Here is a 27,548-nt window from a genome sequence, read left to right as displayed (position 1 = left end):
ACCTGCTTGGTTGTAAAGTGTAGGCTTCATTCACATTACAATTCTGGATATCTAATTATGCGGCCGTTCTGGCAAAACATGACCACAGAAATTATGAGAAACTCATGGACTTTATTGATGACATTCCAGAGTGGGGGGAAAAAAAACAACACCATCAGTTTAAAACCATAGTCTCTGACGGACAAATCATCTCCCGTACCGCACTACAAGTTGCCCACTTGATGTTGCTAACACAGCTCAAGGTCCACTGCTACAGCTTCATGGCTTTCATAGTCGTCTTTTCCTTGCGAGGTTCAGAATATCATAGAAGATCTCCCTTTTGATGATGATAAAACTATTTGCCAGTAACACCAATGATGTGCTTCGCTCCATGAAGGACTTGAGAGCGACATTATGGTCTCCTATGCAAACCCTACAAATAGGAAGAGACCATACAGATACCAACCTTCTCAACATCCATGCTACCCACTGTATACTCCAGAAAGTCATAGACAATGTGAACAACATCATCCGTGACCAGGATATCAATGTCGCCATACGAATTCATCGGCTCCATGTCAGCCCCCTCCCACTAACAAGCAAATGTGAAGATGTGACCAACAGTATAGAAAACATCATCCCTACTTCAGTGCCCATTTCTCCCACCCCCACCCTTGGTCCCCAAACAACTGCTCCACCAAGAGGTTCATCATCTCCTCCAATTAGGAGCAGCGCCTGACCAACACAGAGGAAAAGGGTTCTGCTACCATTTCTTTTGAACACAAAAGAAAACTAGGGGATGACGACCCATTCTCTACCTCAGATGCCTCAATAAATATATTAAATAAAATTAATAATAATAATTAAAAGGTGACACTTGCAACCATAATTCCAGCACTGGAGCAGGGAGATTGGATTTTCAGCCCTCAACCTGCAGGATGCTTATGTTCCTGTGACCATACATCCTGCCCACAGACATTTTATTTGCTTTGTTCTGGGCTCACAACACTACCAGTACAGGGTCCTTACCTTTTGGCCTTTCGACCGGAAAAAAACTTGTCTTTTCCAAACTCGTCGCAGTCATAACAGCTCATCTCATAAAGAATCATAATTTTTACTTACCTCGACAACTGTCTTTTCAAAGCCAGGACTCTCCAAGAAGCCATTCAGTCCACACAACGGACAGTCCACTGTTTCCATGCTCTTGGCCTGCGAATGAACAAAGAAAATCTTCATTCACTCCCACCCAACAACTGGAGTTCATAGCAGCACATTTCGACTCATGCAAAAGAATAGCATCTCTCCCACTCCACCTTCTTAACACTATCAACCTTTTCATTCCCAAGCTGTGCAACAGTTCACAAGTGGCTACACGAGCTTGCCTGCAACTCTGAGGCCACATGGCCTCTTGCAGTTTTGTAGTCAGGAAAGCTCGCCTCTGTTTCCAGAGTTGGATTCCACTGTCTACAGACTGAATGTCCATGGTCTGAACAAACTTTTATACAGACCTCCCAGAGTCTAGGACTCTCTCTACTGGTGGACATTGCCTCACAACCTTTGCTATGGGTCCCCTTTCTACAGGGCGCCCCATTGGTTGTCTTAACTACAGTCACATCCCTTACGGTATAGGGAGTACACATGCCCCAATACGCTACCCAGGGTCTTTTGTCTCCTGCCGAGACATCCCTTCACATCAACACCTAGAACTCTGAACAATACGCAATGCCTGCCTCCAATTTCTCCTTTCATATAAAACCAACGTATCAGGATAATGTCCGACAACATTGCCTTCATCTTCTATGTAAACGGGGGGGTAGGGGGGTGATCCCACTTCTTTGTACATAAGCGATGAAATGATGGAATTGGTGTCTCATACTTACCTGGCTCTCTCAATACCACCACTACGACTTCAGCAGAAGATTTCCCATAGACCATGAATGGGAACTAAACGAGGATATAGTACTAGACATATTCCACACATAGGGATACCCAACCGCAGACCTTTTGACAACTGCAGCAAACAAGAAATGCCCAAGATTTTGTTCCAAAGTGGAACTAGGCAAACACTCCTCGAGGGATGTGTTCATGTTCCCATGGAACACCGACATAATGTATGCATTTCCCCGATACCGCTCATACACAAATAATTGATAAAAATACGAACACACCAAGCCAGGGTCATAATGATGGCCCCACATGGCCCAGACAGGCATGATACCCTTTCCTTACCATGATGTCGCTTTCTGCACCCATCCCACTACCCTCTGCCTGAATCTCTTGTCCCAACAACAGGGTCTACTACTCCACCGCAATTTAACCATGTTACACCTCAAGGTTTGGCTCCTTCATGGTTCTCTCATGCCGAGTGAACTTGCTCGGAGCAGGTTCAAAATGTACTCCTTCATAGCACAACAAATTCTACATGCACCACCTGCCTTTATAGCTGGACAAGATTTACACACTGGTGGGTTGTCACAAACACCGCTCCTTTTTTCCGTGCCTCTCCCACTAATACTTAATTTAATCTATAATAGATAGTCATCTGGGCTCTCCCTCAGTCCCATCAAACTCCACTTGGCCGCAATTACAATGTTCTGTGATGCCATCGACGATAGGACTATCTTTGCTCATCCCATTAATAAGTGATTCCTTAAGGGACTCCAAACCTTATATCACGCATCAAACTGTCTAATCCGTCCTGGGACCTCCCCTTAGTCTTAACATGCCTAACCCAAAACCATTTGAACCATTGGGGGGAGGGATAGCTCAGTGGTTTGAGCATTGGCCTGCTAAACCCAGGGTTGTGAGTTCATTTAGGGATCTGGAGCAAAAATTGGGGATCCATGGCGGCCGCAGTGGCCTTTCTACATAACGTCCCCCTTTAAGGACATTGCCAGAGATGCCATTTGAGCTTTTGAAAATAGGTTTGCAAAACATTATGCTCTTACACAGGGACCCATTACCAATACGCGTGTGGACAGAGCTGTTCTGTCTACTGCATTCCTTCCAGATCCAAAGTCCCTACCTCCTTGAGAGATACTGCTTTTCAGTCACCTACAGTGGAGCACCCATAGGGACACCTCTTGAAGAAGAAGAGGAGGAGGTTACTCACATGTGCGGTAACTGACGTTCTTTGAGATGAGTGTCCCTGTGGGTGCTCCACTCCCCACCATCCTCCCCTCTACTTCGAAGCTGGGGCAGTCTCCGTTGTAGAGAAGGAACTGAGGAGTTTGGCCGCGCATGCGCACTATTAAGACAAGACTGGTATGTGAGGCAGGCTCCGCGCATGTGCGGCTGATACGGGTACTGCTGTAAAAATCTCTGAATAGTGGTGTAGTGGCGCACCGACACCTACAGTGGAGCACCCAGGGACACTCATCTCCAAGAACGTCAGTTACTGCACAGGTGACACGTTTTTGTTTAACGATTGGGAAAATGAAAGGAGAAATGATTGAGACCCCCTCTTCAAAGAAAACAAAATTCTGAATTTTTGTTAACCCTTACTTTAAAAAGGGGGGGGGGCGGGGAGTAGGTAATAAGACAAAGTAACTGTTTTTTTTATTTAAATTTATTGATATTATATTATGTTATTTATTTAAAGTGTTAGATGTAGTGTAGGTGTCCTCCCTGAATGATTAGATTTTTACATGTTCAGGGAATTAAGCTGTAGAAAATACTGTAAAAGGACTGAGCCCATCTTCAGTTACTACCACTACTACTACTACTAATTTATTTGTTACAGAGTAACACCCAGAAGCCTAATTAGAATTGGGGCCCTGTTGTGTTAAGAACTGTACAAGCATATTATGACAATCACTGCTTTTTAACAGTTTACCCTTTCTATGGTCATGGGTCAGAGAAAAAATAATATGGGTCCATCCCACCACTCTTTGAACTGTAGCATGAAAGAAGTGAATAACCAGTGTTGAAGCCTTCTGTAAGAGTGACATGGAAATTCTTAGAATTGGACTATAAAATTACCCCAGTGGTAACTTTGAACATAAAATATTCCAGGGGAGAATACAATTAGAATTCCAGTTAACTGTGATCAGCTCATTTTCATATAAAAAGCTGTTGTAAACTTCTGTGTGATCAATGAAAATGGTCACTGAATTTGTACTGGTGAAGAATGAAGCATTTTATGTTCAGTTATACGCTGATAGTGCACTTGAACAAATACAAGGTTTTGATACAGTATCTTGTGTTTTTTCTCCCGTTTTTTTTTTTCTTACGCTATAGGTATTTTCAGGGAGTTTGGTGGTGCAAGGTGTGTACACAATATAGTGAAGTATCCACAGTGCCGACAGCATGCACTGATGATTATCCAGCAACTGGTGTTATCACCTAGTGGGGATGATGATATGGGCACTTTATTAGGGCTGATGCACTCAGCTCCACCTACAGAACTACAACTGAAGACAGATATATTACGGGTAAGTGCAATAAAACTTAATACTTTCCACTCCTAAACTACTTATGAAATTCCAACTTTAAAAATTTAGAATATACACTGTAGAACTACTTTTATTTTATGCATGATGGTATTCAGATATTGAAAACAATTCAATGACTTAAGAATTAAAATCTTATACAAATCAGATCTCAAATTTTTAAACACAGCTGGCAAAAAAGAGACCAGTATGTATTACATTTGTTATCATTAGGTGTAATGATTACTGGTGGATGGGAAATGAAGTTCTAAAAGCAGTCTCTTTCCATCTGGCTTTAAGAAATTATTTAGGTCCAATTAAAAAACAACGTAACACGCACACGAACTGAAGCATATTTTTAGTGCCATACTTGAATTTTTCCTTGGCAAAATCTCATTTTTTGTAAACAGAGCCAGAGTTGTTGTTAAATGAAAATTTTATAACTAGATCTGGGCCAAAACTGGATCACGGAGAACAAACCCCCAGATTTTGCGCTGGAGGCTTGTTTCGTACCTCTAATCTTAGCCTGATTTGTGTTGGATTCTAAATTAGAAAGGGTTTAATTTCTGATTCAAATGCAGCTGAAATCTCATAAGAATAGGTACACCCGTGAGTTTTCAATTAGAGGAGGCCTTCATTTAATCCAAACTGTCCACAGCATTTCATAGCCAGTCCTGATGCATCCTTGAGGCTCAACTTCTAACTTAAACCTGGTATGGAATGAACACTGTTTTCTCAGCCCAGCTTGGTTTACCACAAGCCCTGACCATGGTGGAAATGTGTCCAATAAGTATAAGAAAATATGGAGAATTCATCTTTCACTACTAGCTTTACATACAAATACTCTTTAGATTTTGTGAGCTGATTGCTGGTTAGGTGAGATGGATATTAATGTAGCCTTAAAAATTTTAAGGTCTCTTGTATAGAGATTAGGTAATGCGTAGACGTCTTAGAGTTGTAGAAGATTAAACATAGAGAGAAGTGGTGAAATTGTGTATGATGTGTATATCACTCAGTTAGACTTTTTCAGTAGTGATATCTACCGTCCAGCGTGATGGTTTACATTTTTTTGGTGTAGTAGCACATGAAAATATGATCCTTGAAAACATGTGCCTTCGAGAGAGCTTTAATGGTATCACGTTAAGGCTTTGAGTTTTTGATTTTCACTTGAATACAAATACCATACTATCAAACTGCAAGTTTCAATTTCTCAACTACAGAAGCAATTATTTACCTATTCAGAAAATATTGATACATCAGGAACAGGCTGATAATGAACTTTATTGTTACTGGTAACAATTCAGATTATTTGAGAAGCAAAGGGAAATCTATAGTCTGTCTCAGAATCTGAAAATTACTTTGTTAAAGAGGCTGCTCAAAGGAGCCCTAAGTCAACTGTGTAATACTGTTGCAAAAAAAGCAAATATCATTCTGGTATGTATTAGGGAGTGTTGCAAGCAAGACGCGAGATGTAATTCTTCCACTCCCTTCTGGGCTGATAAGGTCTCAACTAGAGTATTGTGTCCAGTTCTGGGCACCACATTTCAGGAAACATGGATAAATTGGAGCAAGTCCAGAGGAGAGCAACAAAAAATGATTTAAAGTCTAGAAAGCAAGACCTATGGGGAAAGATTGGGGGGGATGGGGGAATAATTTGTTTAGTCTGGAGAAGAGAAAACTGAGGTGGGACATGACAGTTTTCAAGTACATAAAAGGTTGTTACAAGGAGGAGGGTGAAAATTGTTCTTCTTAACCTTTGCAGATAGGACAAGAAGTAATGGGCTAAAATTGCAGCAAGGGCGGTTTAGGTTGGACATTAGGAAATACTTCCTGTCAGGGTAGTTAAGCACTGAAACAAATTGCCTGGGTAGATTGTGGAATCTCCGTCATTGAAGGTTTTTAAGAACAGATTAAACCAGGGGTTCTCAAACTTCATTGTGCCGAGACCCCTTCTGACAACAAAAATTACTACACGATCCCATGAGGGGAGACCAAATCTTCAGCCCAAGCCCTGCACGGGGTGGCAAAGACCAAGGGCTTGAACCCCAGGTGGGAGGCCTGTAACCTGAGCCCTGCCACCCAGGGCTGAAGCCCTTGGACTCGGGGTTGGGCTTCAGCCCCAGGGCTTGGGCTGTGGGACTCTGGTGCTTTGGGCCCCAGCAAGTCTAATGCCAACCCTGGCGACCCCATTAAAACAGGGTCATGACCCACTTTGGGGTCCTGACCCACAGTTTGAGAACCGCTGGATTAAACAAACACCTGTCAGGAATGGTCTAGTTATTGCGTAGTCCTGCCTTGAGTGCAGGGGACTGGACTAGACGACCTATTGAGATCGCTTCCAGCCATACACTTCCATGATTCATCTCGTAAAGTTCAACTCAACTGAATAGATTTTTTTTTTCATTTTGTGCTAGAATTTAAGAGAAATTAACAATGTACAAGGATTTGATTAAAATTTTAACACTCTTTTTCCTGAAGTCAGATGTTGAATATTAGCCCTGTAGAGAACAGCTGAGAACTAGTACACTGAATTCAGATGTTTCAATTTTAAATGGAGCATGTAGAAATGAAAAACTCATAAATTCTTCTCTTGGAGTTAGTCTGTTAGAAAGCTCTGACATTAAATGTGTCTTGCTTTGACGATACCAAGCTGGGAGGGGTTGCAAGTGCTTTGGAGAATAGGATTAAAATTCAAAATGATCAAGACAAACTGGATAAATGGTCTGAAGTAAATAGGATGAAATTCAATAAGGACAAATGCAAAGTACTCCATTTAGAAAGGAACAATCAGCTGCACACATACAAAATAGGAAATGACTGCCTAGGAAGGAGTACTGCAGAAAGGGATCTGGGGATCATAATGGACCATAAGCTAAATATGAATCAACAGTGTAACGCTATTGCAAAAAAAGCAAACATAATTCTGGGATATATTAGCAGAAGTGTTGTAAGTAAGACGCAAGAAGTAATTCTTCTGCTCTACTCCACACTAATTAGGCTTCAACTGGAGTATTGTGTCCAGTTTTGGGTGTCATATTTCAGGAAATGTGAATGAATTGGAGAAAGTCCAGAGAAGAGCAACAAAAATGATTAAAGGTCTAGAAAACATGACCTGTGAGGGAAGATTGCAGAAATTTGGTTTGATTAGTCTGGAAAAGAGAAGACTGAGAGCGGACATGATAACAGTTTTCAAGTATGTAAAAGGTTGTTACAAGGAGGAGGGAGAAAAATTGTTCTTAACCTGAGGATAGGACAAGAAGCAATGGGCTTAAATTGCAGCAAGGGAGGTTTAGGTTGGACATTAGGAAAAGCTTCCTAACTGTCAGGGTGGTTAAGCAGTGGAGTAAATTGCCTAGGGAGGTTGTGTAATCTCCATCGTTGGGGATTTTAAAGAGCAGGTTAGACAAACACCTATCAGGAAAGGTCTAGATAATATAGTCCTGTCCTGAGTGGAAGGGGCTGGACTAGATGACCTCTTGAGGTCCCTTCCAGTTCTATGATTCTAAGATTCTGTGACAATCAGTTGGCATGTCAAGTAAAAGAAATTCAATGAAAGACAGAAAACTAGTTAAGTTAGCGAATTATGTTGGAGAACGTCAGTTTTGATATCTGTAAGGGGGCTTTAAGAGCATTTTCAATAAGTAATTTATAGACTGACCACGCATAGTTTGCAGTCTTTGGCTCTTACATTAGAACTTGCTTGTGCTAACATTCAATTAAGCCATCACCTTGTTTTAGCTGATAGGCTGTGGGAATTCTCATTCACCATGAGAGGCATTAATTTACTGAGTAATTCTCACCCATAATGGTACAACAGAGGTAATTTAGTACTAGAATCCAAGGGCTGGTGTCACAATCCTACAGTTAGGTTCGACTTTCCTTTTTTTTTCTGTTAACTAGTGGGTTTTTTTTTCCTTTCTGTTCTAATTTTTGTCCTTCCATATGTAACAGCAGAAGTTAGTCTCAGGTAGCCCAAGCCATCTGCCCCATTCAGTATTGGTGCTCCGCAGGCAGGTCAAGACAGGCTACTATCTACCATAACATCTTGGTCCGGCCCAAGTGTTTATAGCTTTGTTAGAGGTCGGTAAGCACTTGGCTAACTGTGGGAGTCTTGTACAGCTCTTCCATTTCAAGGTGTCACTGTCAAAATGGTTGCCAGATTTCTGGTTCCTCTTGCCTTGGAAATCCCTTCAGCCCCCACTGCTCCCACAAATTCTGCTCAATAGCTTGAACCATTTCAATTTCCTTAAATCCACCTGTGGTTGTTCAGTACCTCAACATATTGTCTGATTGTTCTAGTCCACACTTTGCCTGCTGAGCTCTCTTTCTTTATTCAATTTACTCAGACTCACTTGATTCCCTGCTATCTGTGTGTTCAGTCAGCACCGTTCCCAATGACTTGGAGGAATCTGACCCACCTTCAGTGACCTACAAGCACAAAGCAAAGGTTAAGGATGTAGAGTTGGATTACAGTTCTGATTAAAATAAGAAGACCAAGTATCTCTTTGGTCTTTCTTGGAGTTTTCTAAAGTTATCTCATATTTGGATAACATTGGCAGATTATTTAGTGAGAATAGTCTCCTGATATCCTGTAGGAAGATGAAAAATCTGCGACTTTTGTAGTTACTTTTAAAACAGAGGTTAAGAAGTGTATAGTTTTCCAACCTCTGAATCCTTAAATAAAATCTTACTCTGGCTTTTCCCTGAAAAGGTCCATAAGTAGAGAATACCATAATCATTATAAAAGTCAAAAAAATTGAAGCTGAGAAACTCATTTCTGTCCACAGAGTATATGCTTCCATTTCTTAGTGATTTCAACATAAACCCTGTAGCTGAGCATGTAGCTGTTCTTAAAGGACCCTGCTGGCAAGCAAGTTAGGCAGTGCTTCTAAAAGGGACCTTGAACCTGATTTTTATGATCCGAACAGCATCAGCAATGAATGAGTTCTCTGCCCAGCACTGGGTCAGATTTCCTTCCACTCTTGAAACAAAGTCAAGGGATTAAATGAGTGAACAAAAACTTTAATGTGGCTGGACTAAAAGCTATCTATGTAAAAATGACACCACTGTAGTCAACCGTCCTGCTTCCTGTGAGTATTCAGAATTATGTCTGCTCACTTAAGTTTCAGAAATAAGATTTTTAACACTTTTTACCTTTGTTTTTTAGCTGTGGGAGAAGGAGTTGGATTCTGTGTGTAGAGGCTTCCAAAGTGTCTGGAAACCCTTTGGCTGCTTCAGTGTTTGGAGCATTGTACATCTTTGTGTCATACAAATCTCTCTTAATTTCTGTACATTAGCTTAAACTGAGACCCAATTTGAAGCCATCTCACAGTTTAGGTAGCTGCTTTAGAAGCTCTTGACTTCTTTATGAAACAAGGCATCCTTGTGACTTGCTATCATGTGTGTCATTTCATTTATACCAATTCAAGACTTAGACCTCAAATCAGAGTTTATTCCTGAATGGGGCATTCTGTAGTTCTGCAAACAATAATGCAAACTCCTTTTCAGCTCCAAGGTGACACTTATACTTTCCATCAGTCACATACTCCTTTCTCATTGCCACCACTTTGCCAGGCGAGAAAGTGAGTTGTAAGTTATTTCTGCATAAAGCTTAACTTCCAGTTTCATCATGACAGAGTAACTCTTTGTTCATCCTGTCCTTTTAATTCCAAAAAACTAATACTTGTTTTACTGCAGTCAAAATCTTTGTGCTCTCCACAATGTGCTCATAATAAAATAAAATAAAAAAAAGTCATCCTTCACCAGCTAAACCTCAGAGTAGCCGCAAAGTACTACATTCATAGAGCAACCTAGTTTTACAAAATGGTCTTTTCATCTTCTATGGTAGCCTTTTAAAAGGGAAATAAAATCTTTAAAGACGCTATTTGATGAAGAGTCAGATTTAGTAAGGAAACTTAAATTTTCTTCAGCAAGCCTAATAGAGTATCTCAGCACTTACTCAACCAAACTCAGTTACCTCATAAGGAGAGAAAAATCAAGCCACCTTCTTAGAGTGGTTGTCCACATGGATTCCACTCTTAGTGCACATGTGCCCTGTGGATGTGAGATTGGACTTTTTTTAGCCAGCAGTGTCCATTGCCTCTACACCTGTGCCCTGGACACTCTCACGTCCCTTGTGTGAGGGCCCAAAGGGCTGGGTGGGCCCAACAGTCCCTCAGTTCCTTTTTAGCACCAGTTGCAATACAATGGTTAAGGACAATGATGTGGTTATACAGTTGACAGCACTCAGTCATCAACTTTATGCATAAGATTTCGATGGGAGCCACATGGGAAACTCGAAGGTAAAAATATTGAGATCTCACTGTTACAGAATGTCACTTGACAAGTCACAACCTGATCTTTTATTAAAGTACAAATGCAGAGTTTGGCAACCATTTAGTTTGTTTTTATTTCTAGATATATAAATTACAATGCTTTAACGTGAAAGGTTGTTATTTTGTGTCTGTCTCTATATGCTAATGCCTTATGCTTTATATACCTAATCTTATGGTTAAGGGACTGGACTGGTATTCTTGGTTCAATTGCTAACTTTGTCTCACGCTTCCGGTGTGATCTTGGCCCTTAGTTTCCCACCTGTAAAAAAGGGATAATGCTTTCTTTCTTCTATTCTTTGTCTGTGTCCATTTAGCGGGTAAACTCTTTGGACCAGGGACTTTATACTGTATTTGTCTGTCTGGTGTGTAAAATTCCAATCTCTTTTGAGGTCTTCAAACAGTACCATAATACAAATAAATAATTGTGCTAGCATATCAGACAAGATATATGCTTTGCTATAAGGTATTAATAACAATGCTTTTTTCTTTTTTGAATATCCATAGGCCCTGCTCTCAGTACTAAGAGAGAGTCATCGCACAAGAACTGTTTTTAGAAAAGTCGGTGGATTTGTGTATGTCACATCTTTACTTGTTGCTATGGAAAGATCCTTGTGCTCTCCGCCTAAGAATGGCTGGGAGAAAGTAAACCAGAATCAAGTGTTTGAACTGCTTCACACTGTGTTCTGCACATTGACTGCAGCAATGCGCTATGAGCCAGCCAACTCGCATTTCTTCAAAACAGAGATCCAGTATGAAAAGCTGGCAGATGCTGTTCGATTGCTTGGCTGCTACTCAGACTCAAGAAAAATAAGCCCCTTGAATGTCTTCCCCTCAAATACACAACCATTTCAAAGACTACTGGAGGATGACCTAATCTCCATGGACTCTGTGGCACCCACACTAAGGCATTGCAGTAAACTCTTTATTTATCTCTACAGAGTAGCCACAGATTCTTTTGACAGGTATGATCTGTTTTCCCTAAAAAATGGTTGGTTTTAGAAATGTGTTTGCAGGATTTGATGTTACCACCTTTTTCTTCATCCACAAAGTGGAGCAAGACATTTTCCTCTACTCAAATGTAAACTTCTCTTATTGCTATTTTCAAGAATGGCAACATGACCTCTAATGTTGAATGTCTTAGGTCATGACACCAAGCAACAGAGAGACATTTAGTTTAAAACCATTTGATGGGTTAAAACTGTAAACAAGTAGTCTGCTTCTCCAGTTTTTTTATTATCCATAAGTACTTGATCTTTGTCCACTATATCATAAAATTAGAAATATGCTACTTTGCAGTACATACCAACTTCTGACTGCCATAAAAATGGGATACACTAAAAACAAGTCATTTGATCGTTTGTTATGACAGATTTATTTTAGACAGTGGAGATGCCATCCTGGAAATTGCCATTTAGCTTTTTAAAATTAATTTAGCATGAGAGACCATGGAGGCTGCTAACTACCTGAGATTTTAAAATCATATATAGTAAATATACCTCTTAATGGTCCCCTACAAAATAACCCTTATTTTTGAAGGTAGTTCTCACTTGTAACTTTTTTTTAAAGAAACTAATAGAGCAGCGATGATTTAAGCTTCATTGCTTAAATTGCAAAGCTGCTGTTCCATGTCCATGTGCTATATGTTGGCCAAGATTTTCAAAAATAGATGTTTCACGTTAGGTTCCTAGTAATATTTAGGCAGCTAAATAAGAGGCCTGATAAAAATGCTGAGCATTTGGCAGTTTCTGATGAAGTCAGCGAGGAGCTGCAGGGTGCTTAGATTTTCTTAACTCAGAGCACTTCTTTAGGTGCCTAAATATTAATTTAAGAGCATAACTTCAAGCTCTCGTTTTTGCAGAGTTTGTCTACTGCCTTTAATGTTGTAAGAGAACAAATCTGTATCCCTTCATCTCGAAAGAAATTAGCATAAAAATCCTATTTACTTTGTGTTAAAATCTCTTGGAAATATTTGATAGAAACATTTTTGAATTAACCAGTTGGTGATGTATACAATACATGCTGTAATACTGGCTAGTTGTGGAATCTGATGAATCTCTAGTGTCATTGCAAATGCATTCCTTTCTAATTTCCTTTTATTTTCCATACTTCTTTTTCTTCCTTTCTTAAACCATCTGATGGTCATGTTTTTGCAGAGTTTATTCTCAGGATATTATTTTAATCCCATCTAATGCAAGTTAATTAAATTTTTTTATTTGCTCAGAAATGACCTATCGTCAATTCCTGCTCTACTTAACCTTGAAGGATGTTTTAATGTGCTGGTTTGATTGTGTAGATTACCATATCTGCTAAATAATGAGCAATAACATTTGTTTCCCTAATTATTGTAGAATGGTGCACGTCTCTTTGTTTTACCTGATGCATGTTTCTCAGTAGCATTCTTTGTTGTCTTTGCTGATTCTGTAGGGTGGATCCTATAAAGGTTTTTACTGGTTGGTGGTATTGTAAAACTAACAAGCTTCTGGCCTCTCCTTTTCTTTTCTAACTTCTCTATCCCAAACCTGTCTGTTTTGTCTGTAGTCGTGCAGAACAGATCCCTCCTTGCCTGACAAATGAGACTTCTCTCCCCTCTCCTTGGGGTACGCCAGCTTTGTCCAGGAAAAGGTACTGATCCTTTAAGAGAAGTTGATCTCTCTTCTGGTTTCTCTTGTCACTGTTCTTGTTGCTTTTTTTTTTCTCAAGCTGCTTTTTGTGGTGGGGCGTGTACTGTCTGTCTGTCTTTGTTCTTTGAGGAAAACAACTTGTCAACTTGTAAAAGAATTAGGTGGCTAGTCCAAGAAGAATGCAGTAGTAGATAAATTAATTTAAAAAAAAATTCCCAAATGAATTTCTCAGTAAAGATAAAAGAAAAGGAGTACTTGTGGCACCTTAGAGACTAACCAATTTATTTGAGCATGAGCTTTCGTGAGCTACAGCTGACTTCATCAGATGTATACCGTGGAAACTGCAGCAGACTTTATATACACACAGAGAATATGAAACAATACCTCCTCCCACCCCACTGTCCTGCTGGTAATAGCTTATCTAAAGTGATCAACAGGTGGGCCATTTCCAGCACAAATCCAGGTTTTCTCACCCTCCACCCCCCCACACAAATTCACTCTCCTGCTGGTGCTAGCAGTGAGAAAACCTGGATTTGTGCTGGAAATGGCCCATCTGTTGATCACTTTAGATAAGCTATTACCAGCAGGACAGTGGGGTGGGAGGAGGTATTGTTTCATATTCTCTGTGTGTATATAAAGTCTGCTGCAGTTTCCACGGTATACATCTGATGAAGTGAGCTGTAGCTCACGAAAGCTCATGCTCAAATAAATTGGTTAGTCTCTAAGGTGCCACAAGTACTCCTTTTCTTTTTGCGAATACAGACTAACACGGCTGTTCCTCGGAAACCTGTCAGTAAAGATATTTTTTCCTTTATCAATAAACTGAGTACTATTATGATATGTCTATTGCCTACAGTTACTGCCTAATGAAAATAATAAAACCTTCTGAACATATACTACTGACAACTGTGGAGGCATGTGAATGTTAAATGGCTTGGAAGTGAGTCTGTGGCTGTCAATTTCTGAAATCCTTTCTCACTGTTTCCTTTTTCTCAGCTAATTCTTTCTTAATACTTTTATTTAAAAAATGAAGTAAATCTGTTTAAAACCTGCTTTGCAATATTTGCAGTAAAGGAGATTACCACAAAAGTACTTTTTTTCACCTTGCTAAGTGAAGTAAGACAGTCACATGTTGGTATTTTTCTGGGATTGTTTTGGAAGGGACTTCCTAATAATTTAGCACCTCTCAGACTGTCATTTCTTTTCTGATACTAAGGCATTTAGGAGCAAACTCCGCTGTTACTGAAGAGAGAAGTTCTTGCTGCCATATTCATTTCTGTCTCGCACATTTTGAAAGAGAGAGCTTTTCTGTGGAGACCTTCTAGTGTTTTGCCCATAAGATTGACCTATTCCACTACGGATTGTACTTTCTTCAACTGCATTGTTCTATTCTCTTAGGTGTAAATGGCATTACTTGCTCATATAAACTGAATTTTTGAAATACACAAATATGCAAAAAGTACAGTCTTGCCAGTAGAATACATTTAGTGTGCCAAACATAGGCTTTTAAGGGCAGCTGCCAGAGGATGACTAAGAAGGTGCCAGCTTTGTAGCTAGCACAAAGTATTAATTTTAAAAAATATTTTAAGCTTTTTAAGTCTTCTCAAAGTGAAAATGTGGCAGTCCTTTGGATGTTCCACTGTACAAGACTACTTAATTGTTAGTTGATTATTTTAAAAAATAGAAGCATCAGGATAGGATGTTCAACCTATCAGATAATTTAATTTGGCTATTAATATTGAAGATACTTGTTAGGAGAACTGAATGCATTTTCTATAGATGTTGAAAATCTCAGCCAAAATGCTCTTCCAAAAGCAGGTTTCAGAGTAGCAGCTGTGTTAGTATGTATCCACAAAAAGAAAAGAAGTACTTGTGGCACCTTAGAGACTAACAAATTTATTTGAGCATAAGCTTTCGTGAGCTACAGCTCACTTCATCGGATGCAAAGCTCATGAAAGCTTATGCTCAAATAAATTTGTTAGTCTCTAAGGTGCCACAAGTACTCCTTTTCTTCTTCCAAAAGCAGTAGTCTCTCTCCACTTTTACATTTCCTTTTTCCTGCACTGATCTCCCACTTGCCATAGTCTGTTATTCTGCTACGTAGTTTATATAACTTATCTCCTAGGTTAGCAGACTAATAAGCACAAAGTATGGTGTTATATGAATAAAAGAAATTTGTTGTTTGCAATCTATGTATAAAAATATCTAAAAGTTCTGCGTATATACATTTTAAAGCTCTCTTAATTATATACACATTCAGTGCACTGATTTTCAGTTTTGTTTACCCAAAAGATGTTGCCACCTAAATATTATTGTTTGTATAAACAAAATACAGATAACTTGTCTAGTTAATGTTTTGTTACGGTTCACACTGTTTTTTATGTAGCGTAGAAGTACTGTGCTTTCAGCCATCTGCATGATTAGATCATGCATTATTGCTTTAGTGCTAGTTTGATTTCTGGGAATTTCAGAAGTAGGAGTGCTGATTGGACATTATCTGAACTGTCATCTCATTCAAGAGGCAAGTAGAAAAGGGAGTGTACCTTTCATTACAAATATTTTTTATTCATTAACTTAGTAAACTTTTGGATAACAGTCACTCTGAGACAGAATTCTACAGTGGTTATCTCCAAGAAATGCTACTCAATTTTGGCTAAATCTGTTGGGAAAAACTTTCTAACTATAAGATTGTTAAGCACTGGAATACGCTTAAAAGGGAGGTTGTGAAATCTCTGTCCTTGGAGGTTTTAAGAACAGGTTAGACAAACACCTGTCAGAGATGGTCTAGGTATACTTGGTCCTGCCTCAAAGCAAGGGGCTGGACTGGATGACCTCTTAAGGTCCCTTCCAGGCCTGCATTTTTATGATTCTGTGGTTATCTTTTGTTGACATATAAGCTATTGGGTTTAATTATAACTCAGTTTGAGTTGGACTTATTTCAATCTTGTCTCTCTCTAGGAAGACCTGTAGATTTTCTTTGTATACCTTAACTTTTTTCCTGTTGTCATTTTCTTCTCTCCTAGAGGGCCAGTACAAAGAATATGTGCTAGGCAAAGCTAGATATAATGTTCTGGAGGTGAAATTGGAGAGGGAACCACTAAATTTAGTCAATACCTTTGTAATATTTTTTTTCTGAGCTCTAATTTATCTTTACATTCTAATAAGTATTCTTGAACTGGTAGTTTGTGGCCTTCTGGAAATAGGAATCCATTGTAGAGAAAACTGAAAAGAAACATTTGAATATTTTAAGCAGACCCAGACCTGAAGATCATCCAATTAATTATGGGCAGTTTGAGGGACAGATGGGGATAGTTCATGCTCTCTATAATGCAAAGAAGAAAATTGTATGTTTGATTGAATCCCTTTCCCTTTTACTTTGAAGGTCATTTTAGACTGTAAGCTCTTTGAGGCAGGGGTCATATCTTTGTGTTTTATGCATCAACCTAGCATGATGGGCCTGATCTTGACTAGGCCCTCCAGGCATTACTGCAATATAAATTACAACTGCAACAACAAAAGGATGGTGTTGGCAGCCACAGAATATGACCGCACTGTAAGGAATGATTTCTAGGCAAATTGAAACTCTGTGGAAAATTATTTTTTGAAATTACTCTGATGGTAAAGTTCAGTTATGGATCCGTTCTGAAATACTGGTCAAAAAGTCTTAATATAACACTGTTAAATATATGTGGACTTGTAATCCTTAAGTAATTAAATGCCTGTGAACTCTGACACTTGAGATTTACAAATGTTTACTGTACAGAAGCAGGACTTTTCCTAGTAAGCAGAAAAACGTTATCAGCTAAGGAATTACCCATATCTCTAACCTCAAAAAATCATCCAGGTTTTGAGAGACCTATTAAACCAGGGAGAAAAGTGCTATATTAATAACATTTACATGATAAAACCGCTAGCCATTTTTAATTTAGGGCTAGCGTACACTACCATGCTACATCGGTACAGCTGTGCTGTTGTAGCATGCCTGGTGAAGATGCACTATACCGACAAGGGAGTGCTCTCCCGTTGGCATAATTACTCAACCTCAATGAGAGGCAGAAGCTATGTTGGCGGGAGAGCACCTCCCGCTGACATGACAGTGTAGACACAGCTTTAAGTTGATGTAACTTAAGTTGCTCAAGGGGATTGCTTTTACACACCCTGAGCAACGTAAGTTACATCGACTTAAGTGGTAGTGTAGACAAGCCCTTAGTCTAATAAGAAAATACCCTGAAATAATGTGTTTTGGGCCTTGACCATACTAGAGATCCAGGTTTTTTAAAAATGGAGGTTGGAGTCAAGCACAGTTGTGAAAATACTTTCAGAAGTGGTTTGGACAGCATTCAAAACTTTCTTGGGAGGGATATGTATTTGAACTAATTTTTAACCTTACCATAGAATTACTCGATTTATCACAAAAAAGAAATATATTGTAGTTTTTATAAGTAGGGGTTGAGGAATCAAAATATTAACAATTTCCTCCACTTTAAAGGCTCACATTCCAAGAAAGAAATGATAGAGCTCTTTTTGAAGATTGTTCTGAAGGCAAAATTAGATAATCTAGTTAGATATAAAGTATTAGGAATATTGTGACCTCCAAAGAAATTGTTAGCTAGTATTTATGCTTTGTGCACACATTCTACTTGAAGATGCACATATACTATAAATATGCTGCATTTTTTTTGTAAATGACTATCAGCCTTTTCAAGAAAAGAAGCCCCACATGAGCAATATTTGCATCTAAATCATTGCCTTCAAAGCATCTGTCCTCTGAACTGCCCTACTGCTCAAGCTGCTGAATCTGCAATAGTCTGGGATCCAGAAGCATGTCATGTTACTGCTGAGAATCTCATTGGAATGCAAAGCGGTTATGGACTTCTAGACATAAGTGGTTGCGTATGCCTTGAAAGCATCTGTTCTGTAGTGTCGACATGCTGAACCTGCAGAAGTCCTCTTGGATCACAGAAGCTCCATGTAATGTTAATGTTGCTGAGAGGAACTCATTGGAAGAGTGAGAACGTATTGGCTGCTGGCCTGAGTATATCGTGGAACAAACTTCCTAATCTTGGGAGTTAATTGTTTAAATTGCCTCCAATTCTGTAATAGTGAGTTTTCAAAGCCGCCGTCACAGAGGAGAAAAACTGGGTGACGGATGATGAAAATTGATTTTGTCCCAAACATTTGTCTAAACATTATTTATGGACTGTTTACACTATTGTGTGTATTGTATTTTACTCTATTTAAAGGAAGTGAACGTTTTTATGAGGAAATACATTTTTGGGGGGATGTCTAATCTCTTTTTCTAACAGGAAGTGGCATTGCAGAGCTGGAACATATTATGGAAATGAAATTCTCTAACAGTCCTGCAAGAATATCTGCTTGTGATTTCGAGAAGAGGAAATCACTTGGCATGTTTAACTGGGAATTTTCAACTTGTACATAGAATGTTACAATAGTTGATGGAGAAGTTCAGAGCTAATAGTGAATGGGTATAATAAAAGCTCTCTTTTCTCTTGTCCTTTAGGCATGCATATCATTCTGTTTCAACTCCTCCTGTGTACCCTCCCAAAAACATAGCTGATTTGAAGCTCCACACAGGAGCCACATTGCTGCAAAGCTCTGATGCTGTCATCATCCACCCTGGAGCTATGCTTGCCATGTTGGATCTTCTAGCCTCTGTTGGATCAACTGCACAGCCAGAAGTAAGCAAATAAGCTGTAGTCCTTAATGTTGAATCTGAGTAGGGGACTAGATAGTAAAAGGATACAGTGTCTTTGTATGTTGCTAGTTGAAATTTAGTGTAGGTTTTAGTGAATTAAACGAAGGTATTGATTAAATCAAAGTTAATAGCTGGAGGTGGTTTAGTGCCCCCTAAGATGTGCTAGTTATAGTCCAGATATCAGAGTAAGTGATTAGATAATTAGACCATATGCATAACTGGCACTAATTGCCATTCTTACCGAAAGAACCAGCAGCGATTTCAAGGAAATGGGCACAGACTCTACAATCTTTTACCCTGCTCCTCTCCAACCTACCCCTAGAGCTGGTTGCTTCAGGTCAGGGTAAAAGACATTGGAAGGGCAGCGTGAGGAAGCTTGCACAGGTGCTGTCCTTCTGCCCATGTTCTAGTGATTATGTAAGAGGAGTTCAGTTTCCAAAACTGTCAACGTAGCATTTTTACAAGCTCTTTATTTTAAAAAAAAAAAAAAAGTGGAAAAAATCCTTATTAGTAAAAGCAATATGGCTTTTGGTAGAGAGATTATTTTACTCATGCTTTTTGGTGTAGTACGAGTCAGGTAATAGACCAAATACATGTCTTTTGGTCAATATAACAAAGACTTATGGTATTTTGAGTTTTATTTGTCCTTTTTATTATACTTGTATTTATAAAACTAAGGTAATCAATACACTGGAGTAGAAGGAGCATCATAAATAATTGCTTACATAAAAAATTATTTCACCAGTATAAATCCTTTTGGTTCCTAGTCCTCTTTTACTTTTTGATGAAATCTCATAAAGTAAAAGTGTTAGCAAGTGTAATGAATTTTTTGCTTTTCTTTCTGAAGCATCAGATACTGTATGCTGCTGGAGAGAAGGCAGGACACTAGACTGGATAGACTAGTCATCTAATCCAGTATGGCAACTTTTTTTGCTATGTTCCATTAGAAACAGCTTAGGTAACTTTAAGTTTAACAGTGTAAAAAGTATTAAAACACAATATTTTATACTTGTATAAATTTTTCATCTTACTAAACAGGATTTATGTGATATTGTTGCTAACTATTTTAAGCAGATTTCAGTTCAGGTATCTACCCCACAGATCTTTGGTTATCAAAATTAAGCTCCAAAAACTGTCAGGCATGTACAGCTATGACAACATTTTGCTGTTTTTCTTTCTTGAGTTTGGAATCCTTTTTGTGTTCACAGTTGTAGTGACAAATGTGCTGCGTACAACCCGAAGTTTATTACAGTGGATGATGTGGGAAAGACTGTTTTTGGCAATAGCTTAGGCTGATAAGGATAAAAGTTCTAAGCAAGTTGAACATATTTCTAAGTCTGCTCACTTCCATTTAAAGTAGAAGTTATTTTCATCAGGTGCACCAGAGCAAATTTCCTTGGCAGAGTTCAAATCAATGCATTGTTTTAATTTATTTGTCCTGTTTCAAAAAGAAGGGAAACAATACTTAAGTTAAATTCTCTCTTCTCTTTTTAAAAATTGCATTACAGGACATCCTGTGCTAATTATTTCCTTTCTACTGTATGGGTATTTGTATTTATTACATTTTGCAGCATGCATTGGATCTTCAGCTTGCAGTAGCCAACATATTGCAATCCCTGGTGCATACAGAAAGAAACCAGCAAGTCATGTGTGAAGCTGGACTCCATGCACGTCTTCTACAGAGATGTAGTGCAGCTCTTGCTGATGAGGACCATTCGTTGCACCCCCCACTCCAGAGGATGTTTGAAAGGCTGGCCTCTCAGGCACTGGAGCCAATGGTGTTGAGGTCAGAAACATTTTTTTTCAGGTCACTGATGTTCACATTGGGTGGATCCAATCTGTCAAAAATTTTGGTGTATAGATGTTGTTGGCTGGTCAGTTTCAGCAACTTCAATTTCTTAGTAAAGTATTAGAAAAAAATAGCTGATGGGTTTGTGTTTGATAGTGACCCTGTTGGATATAGCCTTATTTTGCAAAACAGTTTTTTAATATAGGTTGTCTTGCTGCTGTTAATACCTTGGGAATACAGTATTTTTTTTACGGTTCAGATTTAAGCTGCCTTTCTCATATTTTTAAATCATACTGTCAAAATATGTGTCCTTACAGCTTCTAGTGTGGCTGGCAGGGAAGAGAAACTTGGTTAAAAATGTGAAAAGAACCAAAAAGAAGTAGCCACTGCATCTGAAGAAGTGTTTTTTTACCCACGAAAGCTTATGCCCAAATAAATCTGTTAGTCTTTAAGGTTCCACCGGATTCCTTGTTGTTTTTACTGCTACAGAAGATTCTTTATAGACTTTCTAAACAGTATAAAGTAACTTAAACTAGATAAGACTTAAACCTTCCGTTTTCTTTAGCTTTGTTTTAGTTTATGTATGAGGGAGAAAGACACACCTGAAAAGAAAGATGTCGAGAAGAAACTTCTCTAGTCTGTGGGGTTTTATTACTAGCTTACTACCATAGTTTAGTGACAGTTTCTGGTCTTAGTGAAAATAGATTTGCTATAGAGTAACGTACACGATTTCTGAGAGGAAAAAACACATTGAAAGGCTGATGACCTCGCTTTGATCATTGACATTTCTTGTTGGTAACAGAATGCACTGTGTTTGCTACAGCTTAAGGTTAGTTTTTTTCCTCCTCCATGTTAATGCAGGTGCTCTAGTACACCTTTCTTAGGGCTTGTCTACACTTAACAGAGCTATAGCACTTAGTGAAGACACTACCTATGCTGACAGGAGAGCTTCTCCTGTCGTTGTAGGTATTCCAACTCCCCGAGAAGTGGTAGCAGTGTTGATGGGAGAAGCCCTCCAATTGACATAGCACTGTCAGCAATTGGAGTTGAGTTGGTATAACTGTGTCATTCAGGAACGGAATTTTCCACACCCGTGAGCGACATAGTTCTACAGACATAAGTTCGTAGTGTAGACCAGGACAAAGCCAGCAATAGAAAAGAGTTTGATATTGTTTGTTCCCTGTTTAATAATAAAAGTATCTTGGATAGATTGAGTAGTGCCTGCAGTATTGAAAACAGTAAGTTACACAATTAACTAGGTAGCTAGTAATGACGTATGGAACTTTTTCCTGCTGGACTTTTCCATTCAGATCTAACCCAGATTGACTGGTTTACAGTCTGATTGTTGATTGGTTGTAAGAAAGGGTATTTAGTGTCAGTCCAGTTTTTAGTGGTGTGTATCCACATCAGAAACTGCAACTTCAGTTGGTATTCTGAGCTGAGGGACTGAGGATTTAAATTGGCCTGCAGACTGAACTACGCTCTTATCTGCTTGACGTGATCCCTTTGTCAACATAGAAGCACATTGGTGATAAAATGTGCATCCCATTTTGTGCCTTTCTGGAAGAGGAACAAGTGACTTCAATCTTCAGGGTATAATGAGCTATAAATTCACCAAACAAAGAAAAAAAAGAAATCCTAGAGAAAAGTCTATTTACTTTAAAGACTAGAATATATGTTTTTACTACTATATTTTAGCAGTGTGGTTATCCAAAAATATGTAATGGTTTATTACAAAATATCACATCACAAATAACTAGAAACCATAACATTTTGTGGTAATGAGTGAATTTACCACCACTCTCTCTCTCTGTCTGTGTATATATACACATTGTGTATGCAATAGTTAATTGAAAATAGAAATAGTTTTGAATCAAAATACTTTTTTTTGCTGTCAGTATTTGTTTTTGGAATTCATATTTTATTTAAATAGCTTTAATGTTTTCTGTTTGGTTGCAGACTTCAAAAATGAAAACAAGTAAGCAACTTGCTTTGTATAATTTCTTTGTCTCTCTTAACCAGGGAATTTTTACGTTTGGCAAATCCTTTGAATTGTGGCGCTTGGGACAAAAAGCTGTTGAAACTGTACCGAGTGCACAAACCCAGCTCATTAAGCTATGAACCAGAGATGAGAAGTAAGTGTTCAACATCAGAAATATATTTAATTAGTGTTCCTGAGCAAATCTGATTTATATCTAATCAAAATTTATAGGTAAACTTCAGGAAAGACATTAAGACACATAATGAAATAAATAATCCGAGTGATTTGATAGTAACTAAAAAAAAAAACCCACCAAAAAACACCCCACTAAGGGGAAAGATAGCTATCCAATTATAATTAAAAAACATTATTTCCACAAAAGTTCTTAGCAACAATACGGGACCTGTCACCACTTAAACTTAACTAACTAAATCCTGTGAGGAATATATAATTTTAAGGGACACAATCGACTTAACTATCACTCATCTCTGATTTTTAGTCTTACCTTTACAAATAGCATCTAAGATTACAATAAGTCAAAGATAAGAGAAAAATATGATCAATTTCACATGCATACTTTGTGTATTTGTGACAGCCCTTTGTGTATCATCACCTTTCACTGTTTCTGCTGCAATAATTGTTTAGGCTCCAGCCATGCAATTGGTCCACTAACTCAGATCCCTGAAATAGGTCCCATTGCTTAAGTGGGACTCTGTGGGACTATAAAATTGCGCACTAGCATAACTGCAGGATCAGGGCCATTGTCAGCTTCCTTCTGTCTTTCAAATTGCAAAAAGTGAGAGGGAAAACACGAGAGGGCGTTGGAAAAACATTTTTTCAAAAAAAAATGTGATTTGAAAATCCATAGAAATTGGCAGAGTACATGAAATTAATTGCAATTCAGTTTTTAAAAACTGATTTAGTTTTTAAATTGGTGGTATATCTTTTTAATAGTTAGGAAGTTCAGGAATATAAATTGTTTACTATTCATTGTCTTTGACATACTAATATAGGACTGAAAGGGACATCTTGACTCATTGAGTCCACTTTTCTCTCTGCTCCCCTTCCCCCCATCCCCATTTCAGGCCCTGCATCATATTATCCATTCATAAATGTATCAAGCTCCATTTTAAATGTAGTTAGGTTGTTTGCCCCCACTACTTCTCATGGGAAGCTGTTCCAAAACCTTACTCCTCTGATGGTTAGAGAGCTTCTTCTAATTTCCATCTGAAATTTATTCATAGCAAATTTATACCCATTTGTTCTTCTGCCAACATTATCATAGAATCATAGAATATCAGGGTTGGAAAGGACCCCAGAAGGTCATCTAGTCCAACCCCCTGCTCGAAGCAGGACCAATTCCCAGTTAAATCATCCCAGCCAGGGCTTTGATCCTTTATCTGAAATAGCTCTTCTCCCTCCCTAATGTTTACCTCTTTGTTGTATTTATAGAAAGCAATCCTATCCCCTCCCAGCCTTCATTTTGGAAGGTGAAACAAACCAAACTCCTTTATCCTCCTCTCAAAAGAGGGGCTCTCCATTCCACTGATCATTCTAGTAGTCTCTCAGCACTGGTTCCAATTTCAATTAATCTTTCTTGAAAGAGGGTGAGCAGAATTATACACAGTATTTCGGATGAGGTTTTACCAGTGCTTTGTAAAATGGCATTTATAACTTCCCTATCTCTGCTGAAAATTATTTATCTGATGAATCCTAGATGATACATGAAATATAAAAGAGAATGTTATTCCGTATCAATTCATTCTCAACATAGTCTACATCATTAGCATACTTTAAATTTGTCTTGGGTAGCATGTGCTAGGCATTGTTGGATGACAGGCACATGCATAATCTAAAAATTTTCAAGAGACTAACACAAGTAACTCTAGTAGTAGTAAAAACTTCAGTTTGTCATCTTGGTATAATTTGAAAAACTACTGGTTAGTAATTATTGTACACTGTACAGTGAGAAAATGTATTTGACTTATTTTAGCAGTATGTTACTTACTTTATTCAGAAAAGACTTCAAGAAGATTTGAAAAATACTATCTTTTCATTCACTCAATCTTAAAATAAAATTGCATTTTGTTTTCAGTACCCAAAAGAAATCTGAGTACAGAACAGGAGCATCAGGAAGTCTGTTTCAACAAAATCTGAGAGAAGGAAAGGGGCACTTGGGGCTGAGGGTTTGGACAGGGACTTATGAGATCTGTCACATCTCTGTCACAAACTTTCTGATGACCTTGAGCAAGACATTTAATCTCTTTGTTTAGTTTAGCATCTTTAAAATGAGGGTAATGCTAGTCACAGAGGAGTTGATAAATATTAAGCACCCATACTGCAGTTAAAGGGGCATGAAAAGTATATAAATAAATAAGGGCCTGAAAAAATGCTTTTTTCTACCAATATGTTTATTTTTTTTTTTTGGCTTCTATTGTAGGTAGTATGGTCACATCAATGGAGGGTCTGGGTTCTGACAGCGTGTTCAGCTTGCATGAAGATAACCACTACCGCATAAGCAGGAGCCTGCTAAAGCCAGCAGAAGGAAGCACAGTGCCCCTGACCAGGGTTAAGTGTTTGGTCTCCATGACAACCCCACATGATATCAGACTTCACGGATCGTCAGTTACTCCAGCATTTATTGAATTTGACACATCTCTTGAAGGATTTGGGTAAGGTCTTGCCACGCTTTCAAATAGTGTATTGCAAAGAATAATATCTTATTCCTTTTTTCTTTAAAAGAAATGTGTGCAATTTTTAATGAGCAGTTTGAAAAACAAAAACAGTTGATCTATAGAAAGAACTACATACTTAATGCTGTCGGACAAAGGATACTGAATTCAACTAATGAATTTGAAGCACTTTTTGTTACCTGTGGAAGTGTGAATGCCACTGATAATACTACTTACTTAGATGATCTTTTACATGTGCATGATGGGATCTTTTCAAATAAAGAAGAAACACAAGCATATACTAGCACAAATAGTCCAGCTGCCAGGATTCAAATGAAGCCTGGGTCCCTAAAATTATCCTAAACTACCCTGAAACCTGGAAGGATTTGGTTGAGAGTTGTAGAATAGAGAATTATAGGCAAAGTAGAAATAGAACTAAAATTGTTTTGAAGCAGCAACATTTAAAAGGAAATTGACCCAGTAAGTGCAAATCATTGGAGAACAATTTGATCTCAGTAATTAGAGGTGTGATCCGTGCAGAGGACTTCATAGAATCATAGAATATAAGGGTTGGAAGGGACCCCAGAAGGCCATCCAGTCCAACCCCCTGCTCGAAGCAGGACCAAATCCCAGTTAAATCATCCCAGCCAGGGCTTTGTCAAGCCTGACCTTAAAAACCTCTAAGGAAGGAGATTCTACCACCTCCCTAGGTAACGCATTCCAGTGTTTCACCACCCTCTTAGTGAAAAAGTTTTTCCTAATATCCAATCTAAACCTCCCCCACTGCAACTTGAGACCATTACTCCTCGTTCTGTCATCTGCTACCATTGAGAACAGTCTAGAGCCATCCTCTTTGGAACCCCCTTTCAGGTAGTTGAAAGCAGCTATCAAATCCCCCCTCATTCTTCTCTTCTGCAGGCTAAACAATCCCAGCTCCCTCAGCCTCTCCTCATAACTCATGTGTTCCAGACCCCTAATCATTTTTGTTGCCCTTCGCTGGACTCTCTCCAATTTATCCACATCCTTCCTGAAGTGTGGGGCTCAAAACTGGACACAGTACTCCAGATGAGGCCTCACCAATGTCGAATAGAGGGGAACGATCACGTCCCTCGATCTGCTCGCTATGCCCCTACTTATACATCCCAAAATGCCATTGGCTTTCTTGGCAACAAGGGCACACTGCTGACTCATATCCAGCTTCTCGTCCACTGTCACCCCTAGGTCCTTTTCCGCAGAACTGCTGCCTAGCCATTCGGTCCCTAGTCTGTAGCTGTGCATTGGGTTCTTCCGTCCTAAGTGCAGGACCCTGCACTTATCCTTATTGAACCTCATCAGATTTCTTAACTCCCTCTGTACCCTTTGTTCAGTCACTTAACCTCCTTGACGCCGTTTTCCCATCTAGTAAGTGGGACTGTTTGTGAGGATCAGCTAGTGTTTTTATATGAGTGCTTGGAAGATTAAGATGTGGTGCTATAATACTCAGCAATTTTCTTTTAAAAAACATTTCTTTTAGATTGCTTTTTAAGAGATTGACACTTAAAATCATTTTTCATATTTGTCCTGTGAAGAACCAGACCCCTTCAAAACCACTATGAATTAATTCAAGTAATTTCTAAGGAAAATATCTATCTTCTGCATTTCTGGTAGACTCCACTTGGCTGGCAGTGAGATCCATGTCAGCTAATTTAGGCTTAAAAATACTGCCCGGTGATCTCAAGTCAGACAACTCTGATTGAAACCCTGGATAATTATTCAAAGAAAATCCATTATCTCAAATTCCTCAGGTGGAATTCTATTTGGGCAGAAGCTTGACAAGAAGGTTTCTAGTTACATGGACAAGCTGCTCTCAGAAAGGACTAGAGACTTTCAGACAAGAGGGGTAGCTCCTTTACCTTTTTGTCAAACAAAAAAAAGAAAAGGGAAAACTTTCTTATTTCAGGGGTAATACTTGAATTCAGAAAGCCAGAGGGAAGCTCAGATTGGGGAATGGGTTCTGTCAAGGTTCCTTCCCCACTCTGAACTCTA

The 27,548-nt window shown here is 38.7% G+C and overlaps 1 protein-coding gene across 6 annotated transcripts in view; it reads left to right on the top strand.

The window, feature by feature from the left end:
• Positions 1 to 27,548, top strand: part of WDFY3 (WD repeat and FYVE domain containing 3) — a 306,761-nt gene that overhangs the window by 145,773 nt on the left and 133,440 nt on the right. For 5 of the 6 annotated variants that reach the window (XM_075127477.1, XM_048848044.2, XM_048848041.2 and 2 more), the window contains exons 12-18: positions 4,219 to 4,412; positions 11,249 to 11,706; positions 13,283 to 13,366; positions 18,887 to 19,064; positions 20,653 to 20,867; positions 22,893 to 23,005; positions 25,292 to 25,523. In XM_075127477.1, the coding sequence (XP_074983578.1) occupies positions 4,219 to 4,412; positions 11,249 to 11,706; positions 13,283 to 13,366; positions 18,887 to 19,064; positions 20,653 to 20,867; positions 22,893 to 23,005; positions 25,292 to 25,523 (1,474 nt within the window). The remainder of the gene's footprint in view (positions 1 to 4,218; positions 4,413 to 11,248; positions 11,707 to 13,282; positions 13,367 to 18,886; positions 19,065 to 20,652; positions 20,868 to 22,892; positions 23,006 to 25,291; positions 25,524 to 27,548) is intronic. The other variant, XM_048848046.2, reaches the window with a different exon arrangement.

This window comes from Caretta caretta, chromosome 4 (assembly GCF_965140235.1).
Source record: "Caretta caretta isolate rCarCar2 chromosome 4, rCarCar1.hap1, whole genome shotgun sequence".
Classification (NCBI taxonomy): domain Eukaryota; kingdom Metazoa; phylum Chordata; order Testudines; family Cheloniidae; genus Caretta; species Caretta caretta.
Note: the sequence above shows the minus strand (reverse complement) of the source record. Positions and strands in the feature narration are given on the sequence as shown.